The 24,099-nt window shown below is 38.7% G+C and overlaps 2 protein-coding genes across 2 annotated transcripts in view; one reads left to right on the plus strand and one right to left on the minus strand.

The window, feature by feature from the left end:
- Positions 1 to 24,099, minus strand: part of LOC136863474 (uncharacterized) — a 338,595-nt gene that overhangs the window by 131,886 nt on the left and 182,610 nt on the right. The window contains exon 9 of the mRNA XM_068225954.1: positions 12,376 to 12,536. Coding sequence (XP_068082055.1) covers positions 12,376 to 12,536 — 161 coding nt within the window. The remainder of the gene's footprint in view (positions 1 to 12,375; positions 12,537 to 24,099) is intronic.
- On the plus strand, positions 12,729 to 21,772 carry LOC137498583 (uncharacterized). The gene is made up of 3 exons (XM_068226445.1): positions 12,729 to 12,749; positions 19,412 to 19,716; positions 20,866 to 21,772. Exons 1-3 carry the CDS (start codon positions 12,729 to 12,731, stop codon positions 21,770 to 21,772), a joined length of 1,233 nt encoding a protein of 410 aa, XP_068082546.1.

Raw genomic sequence — 24,099 nt, forward strand, 5'->3', positions numbered from 1 at the left:
ATCAGCTCCTACATAACAGTGTCTACAAATGGTGAGCTATGGCATAAATTACTGCAAGCCTTCGCGCAAGAGTTCATTTTCTTAGAGTTAATTTCATTCAATTTTTCTTTTTTTCCCCCGTAAGTTCAGATTTCGTTAATACGCCGTTACGTCACGTTTCTCATCTTAATAAATAGCTGTTTTAATTTGTATTTTCTGAAATTGTTATTAATGATTCTTAAATTCCAAGTTAGTGTACTTAATGGTTAGTGTTCCGTCACCCCACCCCTGGGAGTTTTTAGAATCTCATTACGTGTTATTATTATTATTATTATTATTATTATTATTATTATTATTATTATTATTATTAATTATTAACTATCGTTTTCAAGCCATAAGCTTGAAGGCTGGCGCCCATGGGATACTGTTTATGGAGAAACAATGATATATTACTTATTTATATTAACATTAAGGTGACCAGCCACGTTACAATTTTGTCACACATCTGTGGGCCGAGTGGGTACGTCACAACCTTCTCATATCCCGTTGCCCGCCCGAATATTGATGTAGCGGAAATCGTTCAGTGGGACATTCAACCGGCAGATGTAGAACAGTGTCTAGCTGAAGGAGACGTCACTGAGGTCACCAATGAAGAGTTTACCGATGATCCATTCATTACCGTTGAACCCCATGCTGACGTTAATGAAGACGGTAGGTCGATGAAGGTAAGGAAGGAATCGAGAAAATTAGTCACTCTGCCGTAAAGGGAGCATTCGAGGTCGCGGTGAAATACATCAAACAACATCCGGCAGCCACACTTATGGGCATGTTGTGGGTAAAGAAATGGAGGAAGGCATCCGCAAGATAAATAATGTGTAATTTGAAACAAACAAACATTACAGACTTTTTCAAGCGAATTCATTTCTGTAGAGTAATTTTTTGCTAGTGGCTTTACGTCGCACCGACACAGATAGGTCTTATGGCGACGATGGGATGGGAAAGGCCTATGAGTTGGAAGGAAGCGGCCGTGGCCTTAATTAAGGTACAGCCCCAGAATTTGCCTGGTGTGAAAGTGGGAAGCCACGGAAAACCATCTTCAGGGCTGCCGACGGTGGGATTTGAACCCACTATCCCTGGATGCAAGCTCACAGCCTCGTGCCTCTAAACGCACGGCCAACTCGCCAGGTAGAGTAATTTTTATACCGGACTGTACGATTTAACGTTTATCAAACATATCGTTATGGTTGTTATCTGTTGAGGTGCGTAATACGACCCTGTTTCTAAATATAAAGTTCACAACAACATCTGTAAAATAGAAATGACCTGAGTTGCTGTGAATATGCGTCTGCTGCTACAGAGTAACACCAGTCTACAATCAACCAACTCTGCACTCTGTTACAGAACTACCATGGAAAGTCACTGGTCCATCTGATACCAACTGATATTTAAAAAATATTTGACCGTTGAAGGAGTATCTAAATGGAAATGGATTAAGAACCGACGTTGAAGTTCAGGGAGCGATTGTGTTCTGATGCCAGCCACTTGATCCTGATATCCTCTATATCGAGTTAGATGCCGTGGTAAACGTGCTTTAGTAATTATGTGGATAGTTGTTGTCCTAAGGTGTAACGGTTCAAATCCCGTTACAAGATGATATCTGTATTTTTATTATTATATGATTTTATCTGTACTTTATTATTATTATTATTATTATTATTATTATGTCAGTATTATTATTATGTTATCTGTGATATTGTACTATTATTGTAATTATCCGTTTTATTCAATTTTGCAATTGTCTGTTGCTTGCAAGATTGCACTTAGATGTATACATATATACGTATGTGTAGTATAACACTCAATACCTGTACAGTGAGAATTGTTGTATATATCAGAGATTGGAAGTGACGTTGTTATATTGCTATACCAGTGGAGATTCTGCCAAGTCATCGCCGCGCCATGGCTATGTCATCGTATTTATTTAGCAATGCGCGCACGGACTCGTCGCCGCGGGGCTATTTCACCACTGGATGTAATATCTGTCGCGTACCGGTAGGTGGGAGTATGTCATTGTTATTTCTGGAGATTACGTAGTTGTGTCAACCAACGTCTATATAAGGTAGCTCCATATTGTAGCGTCAGTCATTACTTATACGGATGCAGTACAGTGAAGTAGTCTACTAGATCAAGAGGCCTTAGTTGGCCAGTCAACCAGTGTGAACGAGAGATGGAGAAGACTCAGTGAGCCATTATTGGTCATTGAGAGAGTGAGACCAAATGGTTGGTCCGTCACTTAGTGGAAGACGCGGACGCAAGGCTTACCAAGGAGTCAGAGAGGGCAACCCTGGACCTGCCAAGAGGTCATACCATATTGACTTACAAAGAAGTCAGATGATATGGAGAAGGAGCAGTCGCAAGGATGTATCACCACGTTAGGCATGACACATCTACAGTAAACACCAGAGCAATGGAATACGTCGTAATTACACTCAAAGTGTTAAAGGTACAGTCAAGTGAATCAGTGAGGGAAATATTTCGTATAAATTGTTAAATGTCCGGTCAAGAAGAATTCAAATTCATGCCTAGTTTCTTTCAGTTGCAATGTCATAATTTCATATTCTCATCTGTTTTATCGCAACAAGACTCACTATTTTTGATATATTTTTTAAAGAATATATATTGTTCTATCAAACGAATTCATAGTTTCATTTCTTTGACAGTAAAATATCTTAACCTCAAAATTAATGGGGAAACCGAACGCCAATCTCCTTTTCCCAGAACTTATATGGTATGTTGTCAAAAGTAAGCTTATTACCCCACACCCTGTTAGTTAGTTAGTTTTTAGTAATAAATAGTTACAAAGTGTCGACGCAACGTGGGACACGAATAAATTCAGAATCTGTTCTGAATGACAGCATATCATAGGTTCATTTGGGAAGAGTATGCACATTTAAGCCAACGGAATTATTACCGGTAAATTTCAGGACTATAATTTTGTGATATATATTTGTATTTTGGGGATATGTCAAGGGATTTGAAAAGGGAAATTAATTTGAGATCGCGTACTATCACTAGTGAACCAAAGATGGACAAGGAAGACAATAACAAGTCATGTGACGACGAGGTCATTGTTTCTGCGGACATCCAAGGTGAAATTCAGAGTAGGGAGCAGGTGAATACGATGGAAGCTTCTGAGATAATTCAGGAAAGTGCAGAAATTGAGAAGCACACTGAAACTCAAAAGGAAGTCTCAGGGGCAATGACCTTACAACATTTTAATTTGCTGATTGCCAGATATACCGAGCTCCTTGAAAAGAATACCGAAACGTATATGAAACAGATAGAAAAAGTGATTGGTATCTGTAGTAAGATGGATAAAAAGATTGATACTATTAACGAAAATTGTAATAAACAGATTAACTCCCTAAGTAGTAAAATAGAAGAAATGATTGGTAGTTGTAACGAAAATATTAATGTGATCAATGATAAAATAGATGGGTTAAGTGAATCACTAAATTCTAAAATAGATACTAAGATAGTAGAGGTAACTAATCAAATATCTAAGTTAGAATATAAGTTAAACAAAGAGTGTGTTGACCTTAGAGGAGAAATTGAGTTGAATCGGAGCGATCTTCATACTCAAATTGAGCATGTCAAAGGAACATGTACAGAGAATATCAAAGAATTAAGTAATAGGATTTCAAGTAATCGGGAAGAAATTCACGAGATTGTAGACAAAAGACTAGACAAGATCCATAATGCAGTGGGGCAAGATATGAGGGAATGTGTCAGTCAGGTAGAAACGTTTGAGAAAGAACTTGGGCAGGTCAGAGAACTAAAGAATAAACAAGACATTTTGTCGCAGAAGGTTACAGAGAAAGAGGAAAAATTACAGGAAGAATTGAGAATAATGAAAGAGAATGCGGAGAGAGTGGCGGAAGAAAAAGTTTTGAATTGCCAGAGGGTACTACGGAAAGAAATGAGAGAAGGTCAGATTACAAGAGAAATAGTAGTAACGGGTGGTTTATACAATAGGGACCAAGATTTGTCTAAGTTTACTGGAAAACAATTTAATCCTATGGAATTTGTAACATTAGTTGAGAAAAGATTTGCAAATAAGTTGAGGGATAATATTATCGAATGGGAATACGTATTAGAGATCTTGTCTAATTCTTTCATCGGTGAAAGTAAAACCTGGTTTCAAGTGTACCGTAATGATATGTCTAATTTAGGAGAATTTAAAGAGAAGTTCATTGACAAGTTTTGGGATGAGAATATACAAGATCGTGAGAGAGAACGGATTATGCTTGGTAAATATAGACAACAGGAGGGAGTGTCTTTGACAGAATACTTTCTGACACACGTGCTTATATGGAAAAATCTTAATAGAATTGGTTCAGAAGTTGATATTGTAAGGATTATGTTAAAACATTATTCTGATAAGATTAGGGAAGCTGCGTGTATGCAGAAAGTCAGTACTATCAAAGAAATGGAGGTATTGTTAGATAGTTTCGAGGATCTGAATGGTAGCGTAGGTGGTAATTGACTGCAAAGTAGAACTGTAGATGGAGCGGGAAACAGGTCAGATAATTATCAGAGGAGAGGTAACAATTATGATCAGCCGAGGGCTAATATAAACTTCAATAGTGATAGAGGTCAGCAGAATTACCAGAGAGAATCGGAAGATGGGAGGCGTGCAGATGTGAATTATGTGAGGAATTATAGACAGAATAGCTGGAGAGGGAATAATTATGATCAGCCGAGGAATGATAGAAATGTCAATAGTGATAGAGGTCAGCAGAATTACCAGAGAGAATCGGAAGATGGGAGGCGTGGAGATGTGAATTATGTGAGGAATTATAGACAGAATAGCTGGAGAGGGAATAATTATGATCAGCAGACAACTAATAGACATTTCAATAGTGATAGGGTTCAGCAGAGTTACCAGGGGCAATCCGGAGAAGGAAGGCGAGGAAACTTTATAGGCCAAAGTGACGGAAGGCGTGAGAATGTAAGTAATCAGAGAGAGAGTAATAGGCCAAATACGAATGTTATTCAGGAATAGTCAACGAGCCAGAGTATTTCAGATTCACAGGGAATCGGGTAAGTTAAGTAGACAGGCTGAAGGTAGGAGATGAACAGGTATTTAGTATAAGTAGTTATGTAGTGAAGGTAGATTTAAGTATAGTGTGATTGTGACCTAAGTAGTGTTAAGTGAGATATTTAAGTAATGACGTAGTCGTAGATAATGAAGTAATTAATAGTAGTAGAAAGGTAGACGTAAGAAGTGTTCTGTTAAGTGATGTAAGTACTTGTAATGCCGAGAATATGACGTAAGTAGTGAGATAGTAACTCCGATGATGGAAATTGAGAAGGTAAATGAAGGTTCTAATAGAGATTATAACAGCCGTTGGGTAAATCAAAGTGAGCAAATACTGTAAGATGATAGCGGTAGTAATCACGATAGAAGATGATTGTAAGTTTCATCTATGCGTTGTACCAAAACTTGTGTATTCAGTTGTTTTAGAGGCTGACTTGGTTGCAAATCATGGAAGTATAATAGACTTTAATTTAGGTAGTGTGTGTTTGTTCTGGGAGGAAACTAGCAAAGAAGTACGTGTTAATTATGATGGTCTGAGGTAAGTGTGGTGGTGACGTGTGTTCTTTGAAATATATGAGAGGTAAGTGAAGTTGTTCCTAGTGAGAGGAAATGTTTTGTTGGGTGTGTTACGTGTCTATAACGACCTGTATCCGAGGGATAGTCGGTATGAGGCAGTGACGTGGGGTAATTTGAGTGAATTACAGGAGGAGTAATTGTGTGCGATGTTAGGTAAGCATCGAGAGGTATTTAGTGGTAAGTGAGGAAGAACACGTATATGAACATAAATTTGTAGTCCATGACCATTCATCATTTGTGGAAGGTAAGTACCCCATTCAACTTAAAAATGCTAGTGAAGTCTTAGAACAAATAAACATTATGCTGGATTACGGAATAATTGAACCATCTTGTAGCCATTGTATTGATTCTTTAATTATTGTTGCCAAGGAGGATGTGATTTATTGAGATATGTAAGTTAATAAGGGCAAAATTGATTCGTTTGAGTGACAGAGTGCTACTCAGAGTTCCATTTCATCATCTGCAGAGGCGGGAAATATCTTGAAGTTATTCTTTTGTATCAGGGGTATTTCACTATTGTGAGCCGTATCGGGAAGTGTGCATATTCCTTAATAGATCAGGAAGGGGATATTGTCGGTATTTGTAGTATTATATATGTAAAGAAGTATTTCACGTGAGATTTGTTGAAATAAGAGTAAGATGATTAAATTTTGTGAGAAACTGGCAAAATAAAACTAACATCTGCGATATGCGTGTGAACCAAGTGTCGTATTGGTGTATTGGAAGAATAAGTGCTACATTGTCATGTACTGTGTGACAAAAAAAACGGAGAACAGGACATTGGACAGTTATCTGCGATAACAATATGCGAGAACAGTTCTCATATAAGTGATATTTCACAAAAAGTTTTGATATGTTAAAAAAATAAAAGAAGAATGTAGTGTAATCATTTAAAATTATTTGTATGTGTTAAATTGAGTGCTGTACTCTTGTGATTTGTTTGAGAGAAAAAGAGAATGGGACACTGAACAGTTATCTACGATGGCAATGTGCGAGAAAAATTCTCATGTGTGATATTTTATAAAATGTATGGATGTTGAAAAAGAAAATTATTGTTGTATACTCATTTAAAGTGTTTATCTGTGTCAGTGTTATATATATAATTTTGTTCATAAATCAATCGATTCTTTGTTCTTCGATTTATTTATGAGGGAGGCGAATTGTAACGGTTCAAATCCCGTTACAAGATGATATCTGTATTTTTATTATTATATGATTTTATCTGTACTTTATTATTATTATTATTATTATTATTATTATTATTATGTCAGTATTATTATTATGTTATCTGTGATATTGTACTATTATTGTAATTATCCGTTTTATTCAATTTTGCAATTGTCTGTTGCTTGCAAGATTGCACTTAGATGTATACATATATACGTATGTGTAGTATAACACTCAATACCTGTACAGTGAGAATTGTTGTATATATCAGAGATTGGAAGTGACGTTGTTATATTGCTATACCAGTGGAGATTCTGCCAAGTCATCGCCGCGCCATGGCTATGTCATCGTATTTATTTAGCAATGCGCGCACGGACTCGTCGCCGCGGGGCTATTTCACCACTGGATGTAATATCTGTCGCGTACCGGTAGGTGGGAGTATGTCATTGTTATTTCTGGAGATTACGTAGTTGTGTCAACCAACGTCTATATAAGGTAGCTCCATATTGTAGCGTCAGTCATTACTTATACGGATGCAGTACAGTGAAGTAGTCTACTAGATCAAGAGGCCTTAGTTGGCCAGTCAACCAGTGTGAACGAGAGATGGAGAAGACTCAGTGAGCCATTATTGGTCATTGAGAGAGTGAGACCAAATGGTTGGTCCGTCACTTAGTGGAAGACGCGGACGCAAGGCTTACCAAGGAGTCAGAGAGGGCAACCCTGGACCTGCCAAGAGGTCATACCATATTGACTTACAAAGAAGTCAGATGATATGGAGAAGGAGCAGTCGCAAGGATGTATCACCACGTTAGGCATGACACATCTACAGTAAACACCAGAGCAATGGAATACGTCGTAATTACACTCAAAGTGTTAAAGGTACAGTCAAGTGAATCAGTGAGGGAAATATTTCGTATAAATTGTTAAATGTCCGGTCAAGAAGAATTCAAATTCATGCCTAGTTTCTTTCAGTTGCAATGTCATAATTTCATATTCTCATCTGTTTTATCGCAACAAGACTCACTATTTTTGATATATTTTTTAAAGAATATATATTGTTCTATCAAACGAATTCATAGTTTCATTTCTTTGACAGTAAAATATCTTAACCTCAAAATTAATGGGGAAACCGAACGCCAATCTCCTTTTCCCAGAACTTATATGGTATGTTGTCAAAAGTAAGCTTATTACCCCACACCCTAGAGATGGTCAAGAGTCTCATTCTATTGTTGCTGTACTGAGTGACAGCTGGCGCCCTTCAAATAACGTATGTGTAAGTAAGCAGGTAACAAGTAAGTGTGAGTACAGGGTTCGACGAGTGTGTATTTTATTTAATGAATGTTAATTTTCAGATTTTCCATTATAAATGCAGATATTCAGATTTTTCAAGTTAAATGCAGTTATATATATAAATATCAATATTTGTAAAATTAGTCAGACAGTCAAGAAAGGGTCTCAAAGGAAAGAACATTCGTGAAAGGAGTGTGTCTCCTCTGCAACTTTGCCTCTGCGTATTCAAATCATAATAGACAACCTGAAATCATTCGTATTCTACGGGACATGAGATTCAGTAATTTTTGAAAATGAGACGAAATCTCTCATTGTGCACTGGCACTGCCGGTGGCTCTAAGTAGTCTGCGCAGTGGCCTCCACGCACGGTAGGCACTAGCCATGCGTCTTGGTAGGTGTGCGATTTACCAACTGATGAGGCTAACTTAGCACACTGGGGTGAAACGTTGGCAACCAGGAATGTGATAGCTGGAAAATTTTTAATGTCTAACAAGGGACCAAATATATTGGTATTATAAATTTACTCATTCGGGACAAATATTTCATGTTTCCAATGGGAATCAACTTTTATATCCGCCTCAGTAGCGTAACGGTTAGTGTTGGTTAGCTGCCACCCTCGGGGGCCCGGGTTCGATTCCTGGTACTGCCACAAATTTAAGAATATCAGGAGGGCTGGTATGTGGTTAAAATCGTACATGCAGCTCACCTCCATTGGGGGTGTGCCTGAAAAGAGCTGCACCACCTCGGGATGAGGATACGAGTTTACTTTACTATCAACTTTTATATCATAAGTAATAGGTAGGTAAGGGTTATTCTGCCCAAAGGCAGGTCCGACCTCCGCAGAGGTGTTCCTGAGCCGGAGTTTACGTACGGTAGGGTGGCCAATTCCTTTCCGCTCCTCCATTCCCTTACCCCCCAGAACAGCGCGTGGCAACTCATCCAACTCCTGACCACGCCCAATGTTGTTTAACTTCGGAGATCTCACGGGATCCGGTGTTTCAACACGGCTACGGCCGTTGGCAATAAGTAATAAGTAAACTAATTTAAAACATTTTTCTTACAATTACCAGGCTAGTTTGGAGTCCCGAGAAACCCTCTTTCGAGTCATTGGAAGAAATGTTGTCACTTTCATTGTCACTATCTTCATTTATATTTGTGATTATAACTGATCGATGAGATCGGAAACAATCCTATCAACGTCCCAATAGTGCTTTTCTATAGTTTGTACGTAACGACATTGGCCCTCCTCGTTTTGTTTAGTCACGGATTCAATTTCCTATTTGGTTAAATCTCTTCGCTGCGACTAAGGGATACCTCCTGTCACACTATTTCACTTCATTTTGGACGGTGTTTTCATGGAGTATGACGTGGTGACTGAGAGCCTGCGACCTGTCTTTCCCGTTGACGTTTTATGGATTTAACTGCACAGATAGACACACCTGCATATTTTTCAGGTTGTTTCGTTGCTCGGACAAGTGTTAGAATCAGCAGTTTCCGTCTCGAGTCATCATTGCCTACGTATTATTTCCTGACCCTCAATATGGATAGGGTTTGCTTTCTTACGAATAAAATACCTGTTTAACCTACCGTACGCTATGTATACATAATACAGTCATTAAATTCTTGGACTGGCCAGCTAGTGCCCCTGTGGTGTACTACAGCGGATAGGTTGCAACACAGGATTGTGCCGTGACAACTCTTCGCTAGTCCCAGCAGGAGGTAGTTGCGTACATACAGTGTAAGATGAACTGTGGTCTCCGTTATGAAGGGTAGTTGGAACTTGAGAATGCCCTAGTTTGTACAATGGGCGAATTTCAAGTTCTGCCAAATATTAGGAAAATCCGCTAGCGGAACATTTGAGACTATGCAGGTGAAATTGACCTATTACCCCGGCGGGAATGAGTCGTGAAAAGTCACGTCAAAAGATTCCATGTTAAGAAAACAGTATTGCTCTTATGACAACAGGGTTGCCATATCGAACGACTCTGCTCAACACAATCACGGGAAAACGGCGGAACATAAATGTGTGAAATTCAATATTTAAGTTCAAGATGAAAGCGAAAGAAACTGAGTTACAAATTATTTTTATGAACTAAAGGGGACGGGGATTTTACAGGGGATATTTTTTGTTTGTACCAAATCAGAGGTAAGCTACGGCACATAAAAAAACCTCAGCATTGAAGTGTAAGGCAAATTGGGGAGAAAATAGACAAATAATATTCTTGGGCTCGAGGGGTGAGGGATGCATTTAATTGCATTTAAGTTAATACATTTCTCCAGGCAATAAAGGCTAGACAACAGACGCAACGAATAAATACTGTAGATGACTCTACAAAAGATCACAGTATTAATGTTAAAGAAAGAAAACACACACGTAGGCTTATCGCATAACTTCCCACTCAACACAAGACAATTACGCACTGATTGAAAGCTTAAAATACGCACGCAACAAATAAATACTACAGATGACTTCACTACAGAAGTGATCTGCCGGCGGTGATGGAGTACACGATGCTTGTATAGTTGGGGACAAAACATGACGACCTCAGTTCCTGGAAGCGAGCTGAAAGCCAGTAGTCAATCACACCCTGCACCCTGCTGAGTTAACGAGTTCTAAGTGATCCTTGTTTGTTTTGGAGAGGTTGCCAAACCACTTTCTTCCTCATTCTCTGTTGTATTTATCCTTTCTTCATGTAGAGTGCAGTAGCCGATTTGGCAACTCTGGCTGCAGTAGATGTAGTAAATCCTATAAGTCGCTAATAGATACAGAGCTGCCGCTGGAAACTAGTGGTGTGAGGCGAGGTCGTCATGATTTGTCCCCAACATTACCAGAGCAACACAGAAGAAGGAAAATGAAGGAAGGCAACCAAGCGGTGGCTGTTCCTCCCATTGCGCTTCCTCCCTACGAATATATTTGTGAAAAATAATATGTTATGTAGTTATTTTAATAACTCACGGCCAAAAATGCCTCCTCCTTTTTATCTATCTTTCATAATACATTACAAAGTTCAGTATAATACCCCTTAATCACGAGGAATAATGGGTGTCTCAGAGGGGGTGTGTTCACTTCTTGAAGACCCACAAGAGCAGTACTGTTTTCTTAACATGGAATGAGCTGTAGGTGGTGCTCGAACTGTAGGCGCCAGTCCAAGAACTGATCGCCGGTAGTACCCAATTGTACGCTGTGTTGCCTACACTGTAGGTGCCAGTCCACGCACTTATTGACTGTAATAATACTGTATATTCGTAAAATAAATGTTGGTACTCAACGAACAGAGGAACTGCTAACAGTCTCCCTCCGTTGTGTGACGGTTAGTGCTATTATCTGCCGTCCATGGGGGCCCGGGTTCGATTCCCGGTACTGTCGGTAATTTAAAATTGGTTGGGGGGATGATATGTCGTTAAACAGGAATATGCTTCTCACTTCCATTTGGTATACCTGAAAAGAGCAGCAGCACCACCACTTTGGGACGAGAGCACGAATTTAATTTTTAAAATGTTAACAAGGGTAGTAAGTAAATGCGGACCGAGTCATCACGTCATCACTAGCCAATGAATATCACGGAGCCGACATATGCGAGGCACTCACCCCTCCTGCCACACTATTTCAAACAACCCCTCGTGACGACGTTCATTCAACAGTATGTCTAAAACTGATATGCATACCACGGTTCATTAGTGCATGCTGGAGCTGTCTTTTTTAGTTCATGTATTGAACCGTCCTCATTAAATAATATCAATTTCAAATTTCTGATATTGTTTGTGCTTAATTTCTTGTCCATGCTGCGCAATATATATTATGTATTTTACATTTTTGAGCAGTGTACCTAAGACTTGTCGGTCTGCATAATCTTGAGATATTGTAATAAGATAGCATGAATCAATGCAAACCATCCAATAGTACAAGAAAATGTGGAAGTGCCTATTACGTAACTGAACTGATCCTCGTTTATTCCCTTTCTTAGTTTTTGTGGAAATGGCAAAATGTCAACAAAGTACTCTTCCCCTCTAATTGAGAATCATAAATACTGTATCAAGTCTTGCCCAGATAACTAAGTACGTTATCAGATATAATTCAAGTTATCTCATTTATGGTTTTAGCCAGATAAGACAGACAAACACTAAAATTACATATCACTCGTAGTAAAAGAAAGGCTTGTATGATGTATGATATGCTGGGTGTGTAGCCATGGGTATTTCACTAGTAGCATGGTAGGGGTATCTGCTTGATAATGGGTTGAAGGAACAGATCACCTTACTACCTTGTAAGAGTCCAAGCGCCGAACCAGGGCGGGGAACAGGATCTGCCCCCAGACTAATTTTTCGAAGGTTGGTTTCGCTGGCACTTTGACGGGCCAGCATAAGGTTGGACGTTCGCGGTAGTATGTCTTCCAGGGACGTCTGTCGAAGAGGGGAATACGATCTGAAACACAAGAGATTTACAATGATATATGGAGATATATATTTTCTCTACTTAACCGACAGATAATTTTTTAAATCTTAAAAACCTCAAGAAAGAGTTCAATCATCGTGCCATTTGGTATAGAGGTACGCCTGTGTGAAATACTTCAGTAATTTGATGGTCAATTAATTCAGAATGCTAAGGTTTGCTTAAATGTGTCGAGTACTTGAACAAGTAATTGGAAGCAGGCAATTTGAAAGGTATAAACAGCCAATCAACCACTTGATCAAGTATTTGAACCTGTAGTCAGGTCAGTCAAGTGATTTGAACGGCATCTACTTATTTGTCTAAATAGGTCCCTCCCCCAACACCCCCATTTACGGTAGGACGTCGCACTTGCCTCGTGTAAATGCATTATTTGGCATAAAATTTGAAATTACACGAAAAAGTTGTTCGAGAATTCCGAAGAACTTCTCTGTACTGCACCCGTCCACCTCCCGAGTCCCAGACTAGCATTAATCTCAGGGGTGTCGGTTCATTATTTTAAGTCCACGAATATATACATATAGAGGCATAATAGAACACGGGAATGAACGGAGCAATTAAAATTAAAATGGGGAAAGCTCGATTGTAAACTTGAATTTAAGGACTCCATGATAGGACTAGGAAGTTGCAGTTAACTTTAAAAAGGGTATCATCTAACTACAATAAAAAGATTATGAGAATGGTTTCCTTTGAAATAATTGCCAGAAGGAGCAGTTTATTACGCCATCCGACGTACGAAACTTTGATACATTTGGCAATGATATTTAAATTTCCACACATGTTACATAAATAAATCACTTGCTATACCGCAAGTGGTATCAATATGTTGCTGGGTTGCTTCTGAAAGAAATTACAAGTGGAGTATAACTTATGGATCGATTCCATTTGAATCGAACCGTTGTTCAAGGATATAGATTCCTTCTATCGGGAGCCCGAGCATAACCCATGTTACGGTCGGCTTCTCGATTTAACTAAGATGACGTACCCCGGCTATATACATTTTTCCGAGACCGGTACTCGGACTGGGTAATGTTTCTCGTGAATTACGAAAATGGATTACACGGACAGTTCCTATCTTACGATGTCCAGCTGATGCCATACCACAGAATTAGCATTTATATTTTATTTACACATGATCTGAAATGTTACAAAGTAGCCTCAGTAGACTACTGCCACAGATGAGATAACGAGAAGCGGTGGGAAATACCGTGCCGATGACCTCCCTTCGCATCACAAGCGAAGTAAACAAACACACTAAAAGTAATACTGTCACCTGTCCCGTGCGGAAACCGTACAATAACGAGGTAACAAATGACTATAATATTTATTATTCTTTTTATTCAAACATACGAGTAGAGGGATGTTGTCACCAATTAATTAATTCACTATCGTCAGAATATTCATTTATCCACGAAATTATCATCCTTGAAATTATTATTATTATTATTATTATTATTATTATTATTATTATTATTATTATTATTATTATCCTCAACGGTTCCTGGCACGGTCACGTTTGATTAATATCATCATTATTATGCGGGACGCAAACACAAATGGTTATTACTGTTATTATTATTAGTATATCCTTCTTGTGGTTATTATTATTATTAATGAATAGGTGACCCAAGATATAGTTATTATTATTAACGTCACTCAAGATATTATTATTATTAATGTCACTCAAGATTATTATTATTATTAATGAACCGGTCACTTCCGCAAAAAATGCATTAGGATATCGGTCGCAATTACAATTATTTCACTGATCAACCAACGACATCATTACTGTTATTATTATGACAATTATTATTAATCTGACCGTGACGATTTGACATCGTCCTAACATTGTTACTATTATTATCGGTTGCATATTCTCATTTAGATTCCCGTTTAACATCTTTATCAACGCTCATTTAATTAAGGCGGTCCAATCCTTTATCTGCAATATTTATTATTATTATTATCACGGCATCATGATTGTCATCACTCGTCATTACAATGATTACAATATACGATCATTTATGTGGAGTCTGAAATCTCATTATCCTTAGATCCGTAGTATCTCGACGAATAGCGGTGCAGTCTATTTATTTCGTACATGCTGTCACGGGTTCGAATTCTACCCGCTACGTAACTCAGTATTTCTCTGTGACACTGCCCGTACATTTTACACTCATTTCAATATCCTAAGTGTCTCTCGTACGGAATTTATATCCCTTTCTATCTCAATATTCCTTGATTCATTTATTTCTCACAGAATTATCAACTGACTTATTTATTCCACTTCTGACATCGTACGACCTTTTATTATCTGACTGCAGGTTCTTTAACATTGTTCTATCTCATTTTGATCTACGCCTTAATTCATTCTCCACAAATAATCGTAACATCTTGAAATTATATTTACCAAAATTTGACAATCATGGTTTCGTAATATTAGTCCTACGTGTTCCGGCTACTGAATTGCAAATTTAAGACACGACATTTATTCGTAAAGAAAAATATTGGACCGTAATTTAAACCACACGTTCATTAACATGTACGGATTATTAGCACCGATCTTAAATTTCAATATTATTAATTTATCAAGTTAAATTACCACACACTTTAATTCCGAATTAAAAACGACATCCCGTCATTAAATGATTCCCGATAAACTCAACACCTGATCATTTAAATTTTATTATTACGCACGGCTCACTAAAATTTCTAATATCTCATGAATCATTATTATTATTAATATCGCTTCTCTCAAATTTAACAACTTCACTTTGAAAATATGAACACCCTAATCAACAACAAAACACAACTGGCATGACAAGGCTGGACTTTCCTTCAAATGTCATTACATAACTCGTCAAACTGACAAACAGAAAAGCACATATCGGGTCTATTTGACTATGATAACAAAATCAAATGTAAAAAAAAAATATTCTTGACTACAAAGAAATATGAATGCATGCATGACTTAACGTACTACGCTATATCTACAAAATTTACATCTACAACAAACTGAATACATAAAAAGACCCGATTATTTACATTGTTATTACTTAATACTGTCCGTGCTACAAATTTAGGATGGGGTCGTTAAGCGACTCATCTTGTTACAGAAGGTAACCAAGTCTAATCAAATTATTCCCATTTTTCCAATCACGCTAACATTTCCCAAATATTATCTACATTTTAGTACTCATCTTAGTTATTGGTAATCCATTGCAGCTTGGCAGATGAGAGGCTCCTTTCGGCCCCTATCCCCCGTACTACTCGTTCATTCTTGATGGCGTAGTTCCACAAATGATTTCCTGGCACATTACCATTTTTACACTAATACCTTAACTATCACAATACTTCACCATTGACAATGTTAACACTGAACAATTTACTTTTATAAAACAAATTAATACCCTAGACCCAAAATTTAATATTTTACGCTGTTTTAAGCTTCGTCCAATTACCGCACAATGGACATGGACACGTACGACGGTGTGTCGAATTTTACGCCCGTCGCGATTTATGTCGTCCGACGCGATACGCCTGTTTCATACGGCCCTCTTGAAGTGTTCATGATAGCGGTTCGATAGTCCAAAGTACAGGCTATTATTCCCTCAAAGGACTGTTCGTCACACAGTATGTTATTTACGTACTTATTGCGGTGCAATTCATATTACTCACTCTTACAATGCAATTAATTGACTTCACTATGATATTTATAACTGGCAAACACTGTCCTAAGTTAACTACTTCCAGTTCATGTTGCTTGAGCGCGATCACATTTTATAAGTACTGGCGGATGCTCGCGCCATTAAATGTTGAGTTACTGTACGCCCGACGGATTTGAAGTCAGCTGCGAACGACGGTTCAGCTCCAGAGATTCATTTCAAGTGTGGTGGCGAGTATCCCTTGCGCCCGTATATATGGATGAAGCTTTCCCTCGCGGATTCATTGACGTCATACCCATGAGGGAGGGGGTGGATTTTTAATATCGGCACTTGCACTCCGAATTGGACGTTAAAATTTATATCAAATTAATCCACTCCTCTAGCTTATTTACTGGATTAAATATGAACTCCTGACGATCATAGATTTAGGAGATACGGGTGGATTTAGCTCCTCACATTTCGCGCCTTTGGAAGCGTCCCTTACAACGTGGTTTTCGTCCAGCCAATGACATCCAAGCTGTCTGGTTTCCAAGAAATACAGCCTTCAATTTATTTAATTTGCCAATAATTACTTGATTATTTTCCCATGCGTGACATCTAATAAATTCATTACATTGCTCCGTGTACTCACAATAATTTATTACTGATTACTTTCGAAGTTACATTGGTGTCTCATCCCCCTTCTCTTAAGATGGTATCCCTGAGTCTTCCATCAACTTTTAGCGATTGGCCTGCAAGTGGTCACGTGATTTAAGTTTCCACCTGCCCGAACCTAGGCTAGCGAATGTCCTCGCAACCACTGTACTTTTCCATGACGTCGCGGAAATTTCCGTCCGCCCAAAATATCCCAGCGCACTACTCATGTTGCAAGCTTCCTTTGTCTCAAACTACCCCCTTCTCTTTCTGACCAAGACTTATTTGTGGACTTGTATTTTTCTGGTCGCCAACTAATGGGCTCCCCTGCTGTGAAGCAGCTAACTGTTGTTGTGTCGAGCTAATACGTCAGGCTCCAGTCTGTCGTGTTCCTTAGCTCATATTTCAACACTACACAGATGAAATATTTTCAACTACACTTCTATATTTCAATAAATGTACTATTTCCCTTCATAAATCAAATCATGATTGACTTTGGGCCTAAGTCACTCGGGTTCAGTAGCCAAAAATTATAACGTCACTTCTAATTTTACTCTTGCTGGTATAGCGTCTCTCATAAAAGTTCATGATCGCTGCATATGCACCGTAGTCATTCCCAATAAGTTGTCAAAATTTTCCGGTACCAGTCTCAAACAAACCATTCTCTAATCCAAAGTCTTTGTTATCTTCTTAACTCCTCCGCAGTCATATTCTCAAATTCATTACATATAATCCTTGTAACATTTTGCACAGTACGTTGCCACGGTCCATTTTGATATCGCTTGAATTACAACATTTGAGTAAATGCAAATGCCTACTTGAATAACTTTCATTAATTCAACAATTGATTCTTTACTTGTTCAAGTAAGTTGAACGGCTCCTCGACCCATGTAAACCAGCTTTTAGTGTTGCCAAGAGAGTAAGAACTCTCACACGTGTTCGGTGCGTAGCAAAGTATGTTCAGTGGGAGGAGGTCGCTAGGCACTGACAGTACCAAGAAGACGTTTTTAACATCAGTTCTGGTAACTTATAGTGCCTCAAAGGGTCTGGATAGTGGATGTTTTTGAATGTTCGCAATATTCTGCTGCATGTGAGGAATACAGCAGTAGCAGTGATGAGATATTGTCACCAGTGTGGAAGTGAGGGCACCCATGAAAGTCGACTGGCACAGCCTAACACGTCTAAGTGATAATCACTGCATTAGGAAATAAATAAGGTAGGATCACAATTTACAATCTTGGCCAGAGAGAGGGCGTTACATTTTAGGTGACCCGCCCCACCCCTTCAGGTTGGGAATGAAAACATTTGTAGATAGATAGAATTTACAATTGTTTCCGAGGTCATGTAGGGGCTTTCCTACAGCACCTACATAATTGCAAAGTGACTAGCAGAAGAAGAATTGCAGCCTCCATCAACCCTATTACGGCTACATCGTCGATGGATTCGTTTACAATGGTACCTTGACGCGAAAATTTAGATGTGTGCACAATACATGCTTAGCAATTAATTTCTCTACATTCTAAGTTCAGATAATAATCAAGTACGACTAAGAAAGGGGAAGCGGAAACATCCTACCTTCGTTGCTAAGCAGATGGCATTAAATAAATGATAACTGATGGTAGTAGTGATTTGTTTTTAAGTCAAGTTGACATATTCAGACCTCCATAAAACTATGAGCACCCAGTGAGAGGCTGCGTGATTTGCTGCACGTAGCTGTGAGCTACCAAACTGTCGGCAGCCCTGAATATGGCTTTCCGTAGTTTTCCATTTTCACTCCGTTCTCTAGCCCTTCCCTATCCAATCGTCGCCATAAGACATATCTGTGTCGCTGCGACGTAAAGCAAATTATAAATAAATAAATAAATAAATAAATAAATAAATAAATAAATAAATAAATAAATAAATAAATAAATAAATAAATAAATAAATAAATAAATAAATAAATAAATAAATAAATAAATAAAATTGTTAGTATTAAGATTCTCATTAGGATAAACGAAATATATCCTGGAAATACACGATATGATTGAGTCTGTTCGGAAGGGGGCGTTGGGAAAATGGCACGTGAGGGCAACTGGTCATTCTAAGACTAATATTTTTGACATGGATATTATTGCACGAAATGACTGCAGCGGGAATGTAACTGCTGATCGAGGTGTCCCCCTCCACATTGAGTGAAGATGTGGTTAGATGTAACCAATAATTCGCAATCTGGTATTTTGTCATAGATACAATGTTTGTTATTTTAACACCAGTATCAAAATGTCAGCCTTTGTCGATCTCTATTACTACTAGGATAAAAGAAGAGTGATTTCCTTCTGAAGGCGGACGAATCCGATAATGTTTTATTTCCCCTTAAGCCAAACGCAATGCGTGTGCTGTCGGGAGGCAGGGAGATAAGCATTCTGTTGAGAATTAAGGTCGATTCACACGTCTCCGGGACGTGACGGCGCTCTCCGTTTCCGTATCCGTCCTTTCCGACATGAATATTTCACGTCTGTTCTCACACTTCAGTTCCGTGCAGTTCCGTGCAGTTATAAGTCAGCAATCAAGTGTTCCATGATGAGTTTTCTTAGTGATGATGAACTGTTAATGATAGCTATAATCTTGGATGAAGAAGAGAAAGAGAGGAAGAAACAGTGGGTTCATCCTATATGGAAACGCAGGGATAAGGAAGGAGAGTTTTCTACTCTATATAAGTGCTTGAAGGACGACGAAGTAAAATTTCACGGATATTTCAGAATGAGCAGAAACACATTCAGTGAGTTGTTTAAGAAGGTAGAGCCTTTAATTACAAGAAAGGACACGTTTTGGAGACCTGCAATTACACCGATGGAAAGACTGGCTGTATGCCTGCGGTAAGTAGACTTAAGTAATATTAAAATAAAATGAAAATGAAGTAAGTACATTCGTGTTCATGACAACAATTTTGTAGTAGCATAAATGAACAAAAATACAATATTTTGTAAAACATCATACCGTGAACTTTACGAGGAAGAATTTAAGAAATATGTATTTAAAACAGCAGGGAAAAAATTGAAATCATTAGTGTTTTTGGATGTTGAAATAACTGTCATGTTACTGAGTTGATTTTTCATCAAACTTCTGCCAATAAAGTTGTAGGTTATCTTCATTGTTGTTGACTGTTGAACACGATGAAGAACTGAGAGTATCTGTAGTCGCATTTTCTGGTAGTGCCTCTAAGGGTTGAAATGCCCTCTCACCAGATGCTGTTGTCGAGCTGGTACTTTGCTCTGTCAGCATCATCATTTCATATTTATGTGCGGTTGCGAAAATTTCTGATTTAGCTAAACTCAAGTAGTATGGAGACAGTGACTTCAACATAGGCGAAATTCCAAATAAAAAGGCATCAACGGGGTGTTGTAGATGTTCATTGGCCCGGTTAGATATAGCTGAGCCCTGCGCAGAATTTTTTTCGATGATGTATTTCATCAGTATCGACGATGCTGTTGGTTCATCCTGTAGCTTCCTTTTCTTACAATACCTTCGAGGGGTTGAAAACGTTGAGGAGTCAGTTTTATCACTGATGTTTCCTGTAGATATACCCTTGTTGTTTACATCGTGAGGTACAGGCTGCTGCTTGGATTGCGGTGGTTCTGCTGTATTTGAAGTATCATGTTCTTCCTCGTCTTCACTTTCAAAATCGTCATCTGCGGACAGATTGATGTTTCCCTTAGTTTCTCTTTCATTGAAGTATTTATCCAAGAAACTTAATTGATCCGCAAATCTGTAGCGTTTTACAGTTTTTGCTGCCTCCCCACTTTTAGTTCTCAGTTTTTTCAGCCACTTCTTATAATTATCTCTTAGATTGTTCCACCTTGCTTTGCACCTTTCACCTGGAAAAATAAATAAATTATTTAGGCCTTTACTCTTTTGAAATTAGGTACGAATTTAATTAATAATTAAGTATTTAATCGTTGGTGTTTACTCATAATGATAAGTTTATTGTGAATTCATAAAATTAGGTATTTTTGTATTTGTTTCAGATTCCTCGCAACCGGAGATTCATTTAAAACAATATCTTACAGCTATCGTCTTGGGCATTCCACTGTACACAAGATTGTGAAAGAAACTTGCGAAGCTATAATAAGAGCACTGATACATGACGTAATGCCTCATCCAACAGAAGAAATGTGGAAAGCCACAGTGAAAGACTTCCAAGAACGCTGGAATTTTCCGAACTGTTTGGGATCAGTTGATGGTAAACACGTCGTCATTCAGGCTCCGCCGAACAGTGGCTCCCAGTATTTCAATTATAAGAAAACATTTTCAGTTGTTTTATTAGCACTTGTAGATGCCAACTATAACTTCATTGCTGTCGACATTGGATCGTACGGTAAGAACAGCGATGGAGGTGTCTGGGCTCATTCGAATATTGGGAAAGCTTTTGAACAAGGTGCCTTATCAGTTCCTGGATATACACAATTGCCAGGTTCGTCCGTTGAAATACCACATGTAATAGTGGGTGACGAGGCATTCCCTTTAAAGTCATATATTATGAGACCGTATCCAGGCCAACAATTGGACAGAACAAAGCGAATATTCAACTATCGACTAAGTCGTGCTCGGAGGGTAGTTGAAAACACTTTCGGTATTCTAACCCAGAAATTTCGAATTTACAACAGACGAATTCAATCAAAGCCGGAAAGCGTTGATAACATAATACTAGCGACTTGTGTGCTACACAATTTCATTAGAAAGTATGACGACAGTGTTTTCACGCTTATAAATGAAACAAGTGATTCCACAAACCAAGAGTTTGTCAATCCACAGCTCCAAAACTTGCCCCCTCGTGGTGGGAATTCGACCAGAGAGGCTTTCTGCATAAGGGATAAGTTAAAAGATTATTTCTGCTCAGAAGCTGGTTCAGTACCGTGGCAAGAACACATATGAAAGATGTCGATAACGTCACTTAGTGAGTGGCTGAAGACCTTCCCGATATGCTAGTATATTTCTGAGAATGTCAATTTTTAGTAACATAATTAGTATCTTATGATTATTATATTATTTTATATAGGCCTACTGTATATGATTATACTCGTATAATTGTTATAACTATTGTTTATAATGTTATGTTTATAACTATATTAAATTTGGATTGATATTCACATTGTCGCAGGTACATAGGCGTCGACTTGTTAAACATTTAGAAGGTGGGGGGGGGGGGAGGTTGTGCAATAAAGTGAGGTATTAGTAAATTATTTACTACAACTACTAGAGAAGAAGGTATTAATGATATTAGTGCACTACATTTGCTTTTAATTACTTGAAAAATTAAATAAATGAAATTGTTGATTAATTTTTAATGCCCCTGACTTTGTAGGTTGGGGGCAGAAAGTGCCTTGTCGCGCTAAAGTCGGTGCCTATGTACAGACAGACTGATTTTCTTAATCTTAAAAGCAGAAAAAATTGGTTACCTACCTTCAGCTTCCATTTTCTCGCCAATTTCCTCCCATACACGCTTCTTCAAACCACTATCCATATATTTTGAATCAGCTAAATTATATAGAAAAGAGTGTGCCTTCACTAATTCAATCAGCAGTTCGTCCTTCATTTTGGGAGATAAAGTTCAAACGTACACAGATAACTTCAGTACTCTACGAAAGCAGAGAAGCAGGAAGGCGCGATGAGAGAAATCACGTCCGTGAAAGCAAGAAAATATCGTTGGCGAGCGAATACGTATTGCCGGTACGGATCACGGAGAAGCACTGAAGGTCACGGCGAATGACGTCAACGGAAGTGTATGAACTCATCCCTTCGTTTACATGGCGACGATATTTTATTTTCACGGAAGATGCCGTCACGTCACGGAGAGCGCCGTCACGTCCCGGAGATGTGTGAATCGACCTTTACTGTTGCACCTTCCGTGTGGGTCGCTTTCAATGGATTGTTCCAGATACCTTCAAAGGATTTTTGCCAGTATTGTGTTTTTCTTCTTTCCTTTACGACCATTTTAACTTTTCAGTTCACATATTTATAGAGTCTATACAGGATCTCTCTTCCAAACCCAGACCGAGCGTACGGTGTTTGTACTCTGGGCAACGGCAGCTGCCTCAGCCCAAATTACATCGCGCGCGGCCGCCCTGCTTTAAGCGTTTACACAACCTTATATGAAATCTTACCTTATAAAAGACGCTGGAGGTGCCATCCCTCACAATGAGGGACTTCATAAACAAAATTAGGATTTTTTACTCACCAATAGTGAGAGATGTGACTGTTCACACGGCCATTAAGATGAAACCAGGCTTCATCCGAAAAGAACACAAGCTGTGGGTAGAATAAACGATCTTTCAATGATGCAAGATACCACTCACATTATCTCACTCTGTGGCTGGATCATCAGGTTTTAAACAATGGGGCCGTGTAAACCTGTACGGTCTGATGAGTAACAGCTTTGTAGTTCTGTGTGCAGAATAAACCGAAACCCCTACTTGCTGTGCTAATTTTGCGAGTGATTTATTCGGTAATGTAATGTCGTATGGCTTTTAGTGCCGGGATATCCCAGGACGGGTTCGGCTCGCCAGGTGCAGGTCTTTCTATTTGACACCCGTAGGTGACCTGCGCGTCGTGATGAGGATGAAATGATGATGAAGACAGCACACACACCCAGCCCCCGTGCCATTGGAATTAACCAATTAAGGTTAAAATCCCCGACCCGGCCGGGAATCGAACCCGGGACCCTCTGAACCGAAGGCCAGTACGCTGACCGTTCAGCCAGCGAGTATTTATTCGGTGACCGTTCAAGATTCGCACCAATGTCATCTAGCTTTTCCAACTGTTCGTGTACGCGCATGTTTTTATTGAGCATTGAGCCAGTATTTCAAATTCATTTACAATTACGTGAATCTGTGCTCATGTAGGTGGCACTTCACCAGGAATTTGCTTAAAAAATGCATCGCGTACCCGTCAAGCCGACTCGTACTTAAAACAACTTTTACGAACGAAAATACGGTTTTGCAATGATAACTGTCTCACCATCTTAACAGCTGAGATTCAGACTGGCTACTGAGGCTAGGTCGAACACGTGCATGCTACTTACAAGGTCTGGGTTTATAAGAGAGATCCTGTATACATATTAAAAAAGTGAACGTAACCAACAACGAAATCTTGCATAACAAGTTACCAATGTAGCCAGCCTTCGATCAAAAATTGCTCTTCGTTGATGTGTGATTCTGATCGCACGGAAAAAATCTTCAAACATGGGGGAGAGAAAAAGAAAG

This window comes from Anabrus simplex, chromosome 2 (genome assembly GCF_040414725.1).
Source record: "Anabrus simplex isolate iqAnaSimp1 chromosome 2, ASM4041472v1, whole genome shotgun sequence".
In the NCBI taxonomy this organism is placed as follows: Eukaryota; Metazoa; Arthropoda; class Insecta; order Orthoptera; family Tettigoniidae; genus Anabrus; species Anabrus simplex.

Excerpts from the sequence above, each read along its gene's own strand:
- LOC137498583 (XM_068226445.1), top strand. The coding sequence starts at position 12,729 with ATGTGTCGAGTACTTGAACAA. Across the intron at positions 12,750-19,411 it reads TGTGTCGAGTACTTGAACAA|TGTTCCATGATGAGTTTTCT; the intron begins GTAATTGGAAGC and ends TCAGCAATCAAG. Across the intron at positions 19,717-20,865 it reads AGACTGGCTGTATGCCTGCG|ATTCCTCGCAACCGGAGATT; the intron begins GTAAGTAGACTT and ends TATTTGTTTCAG.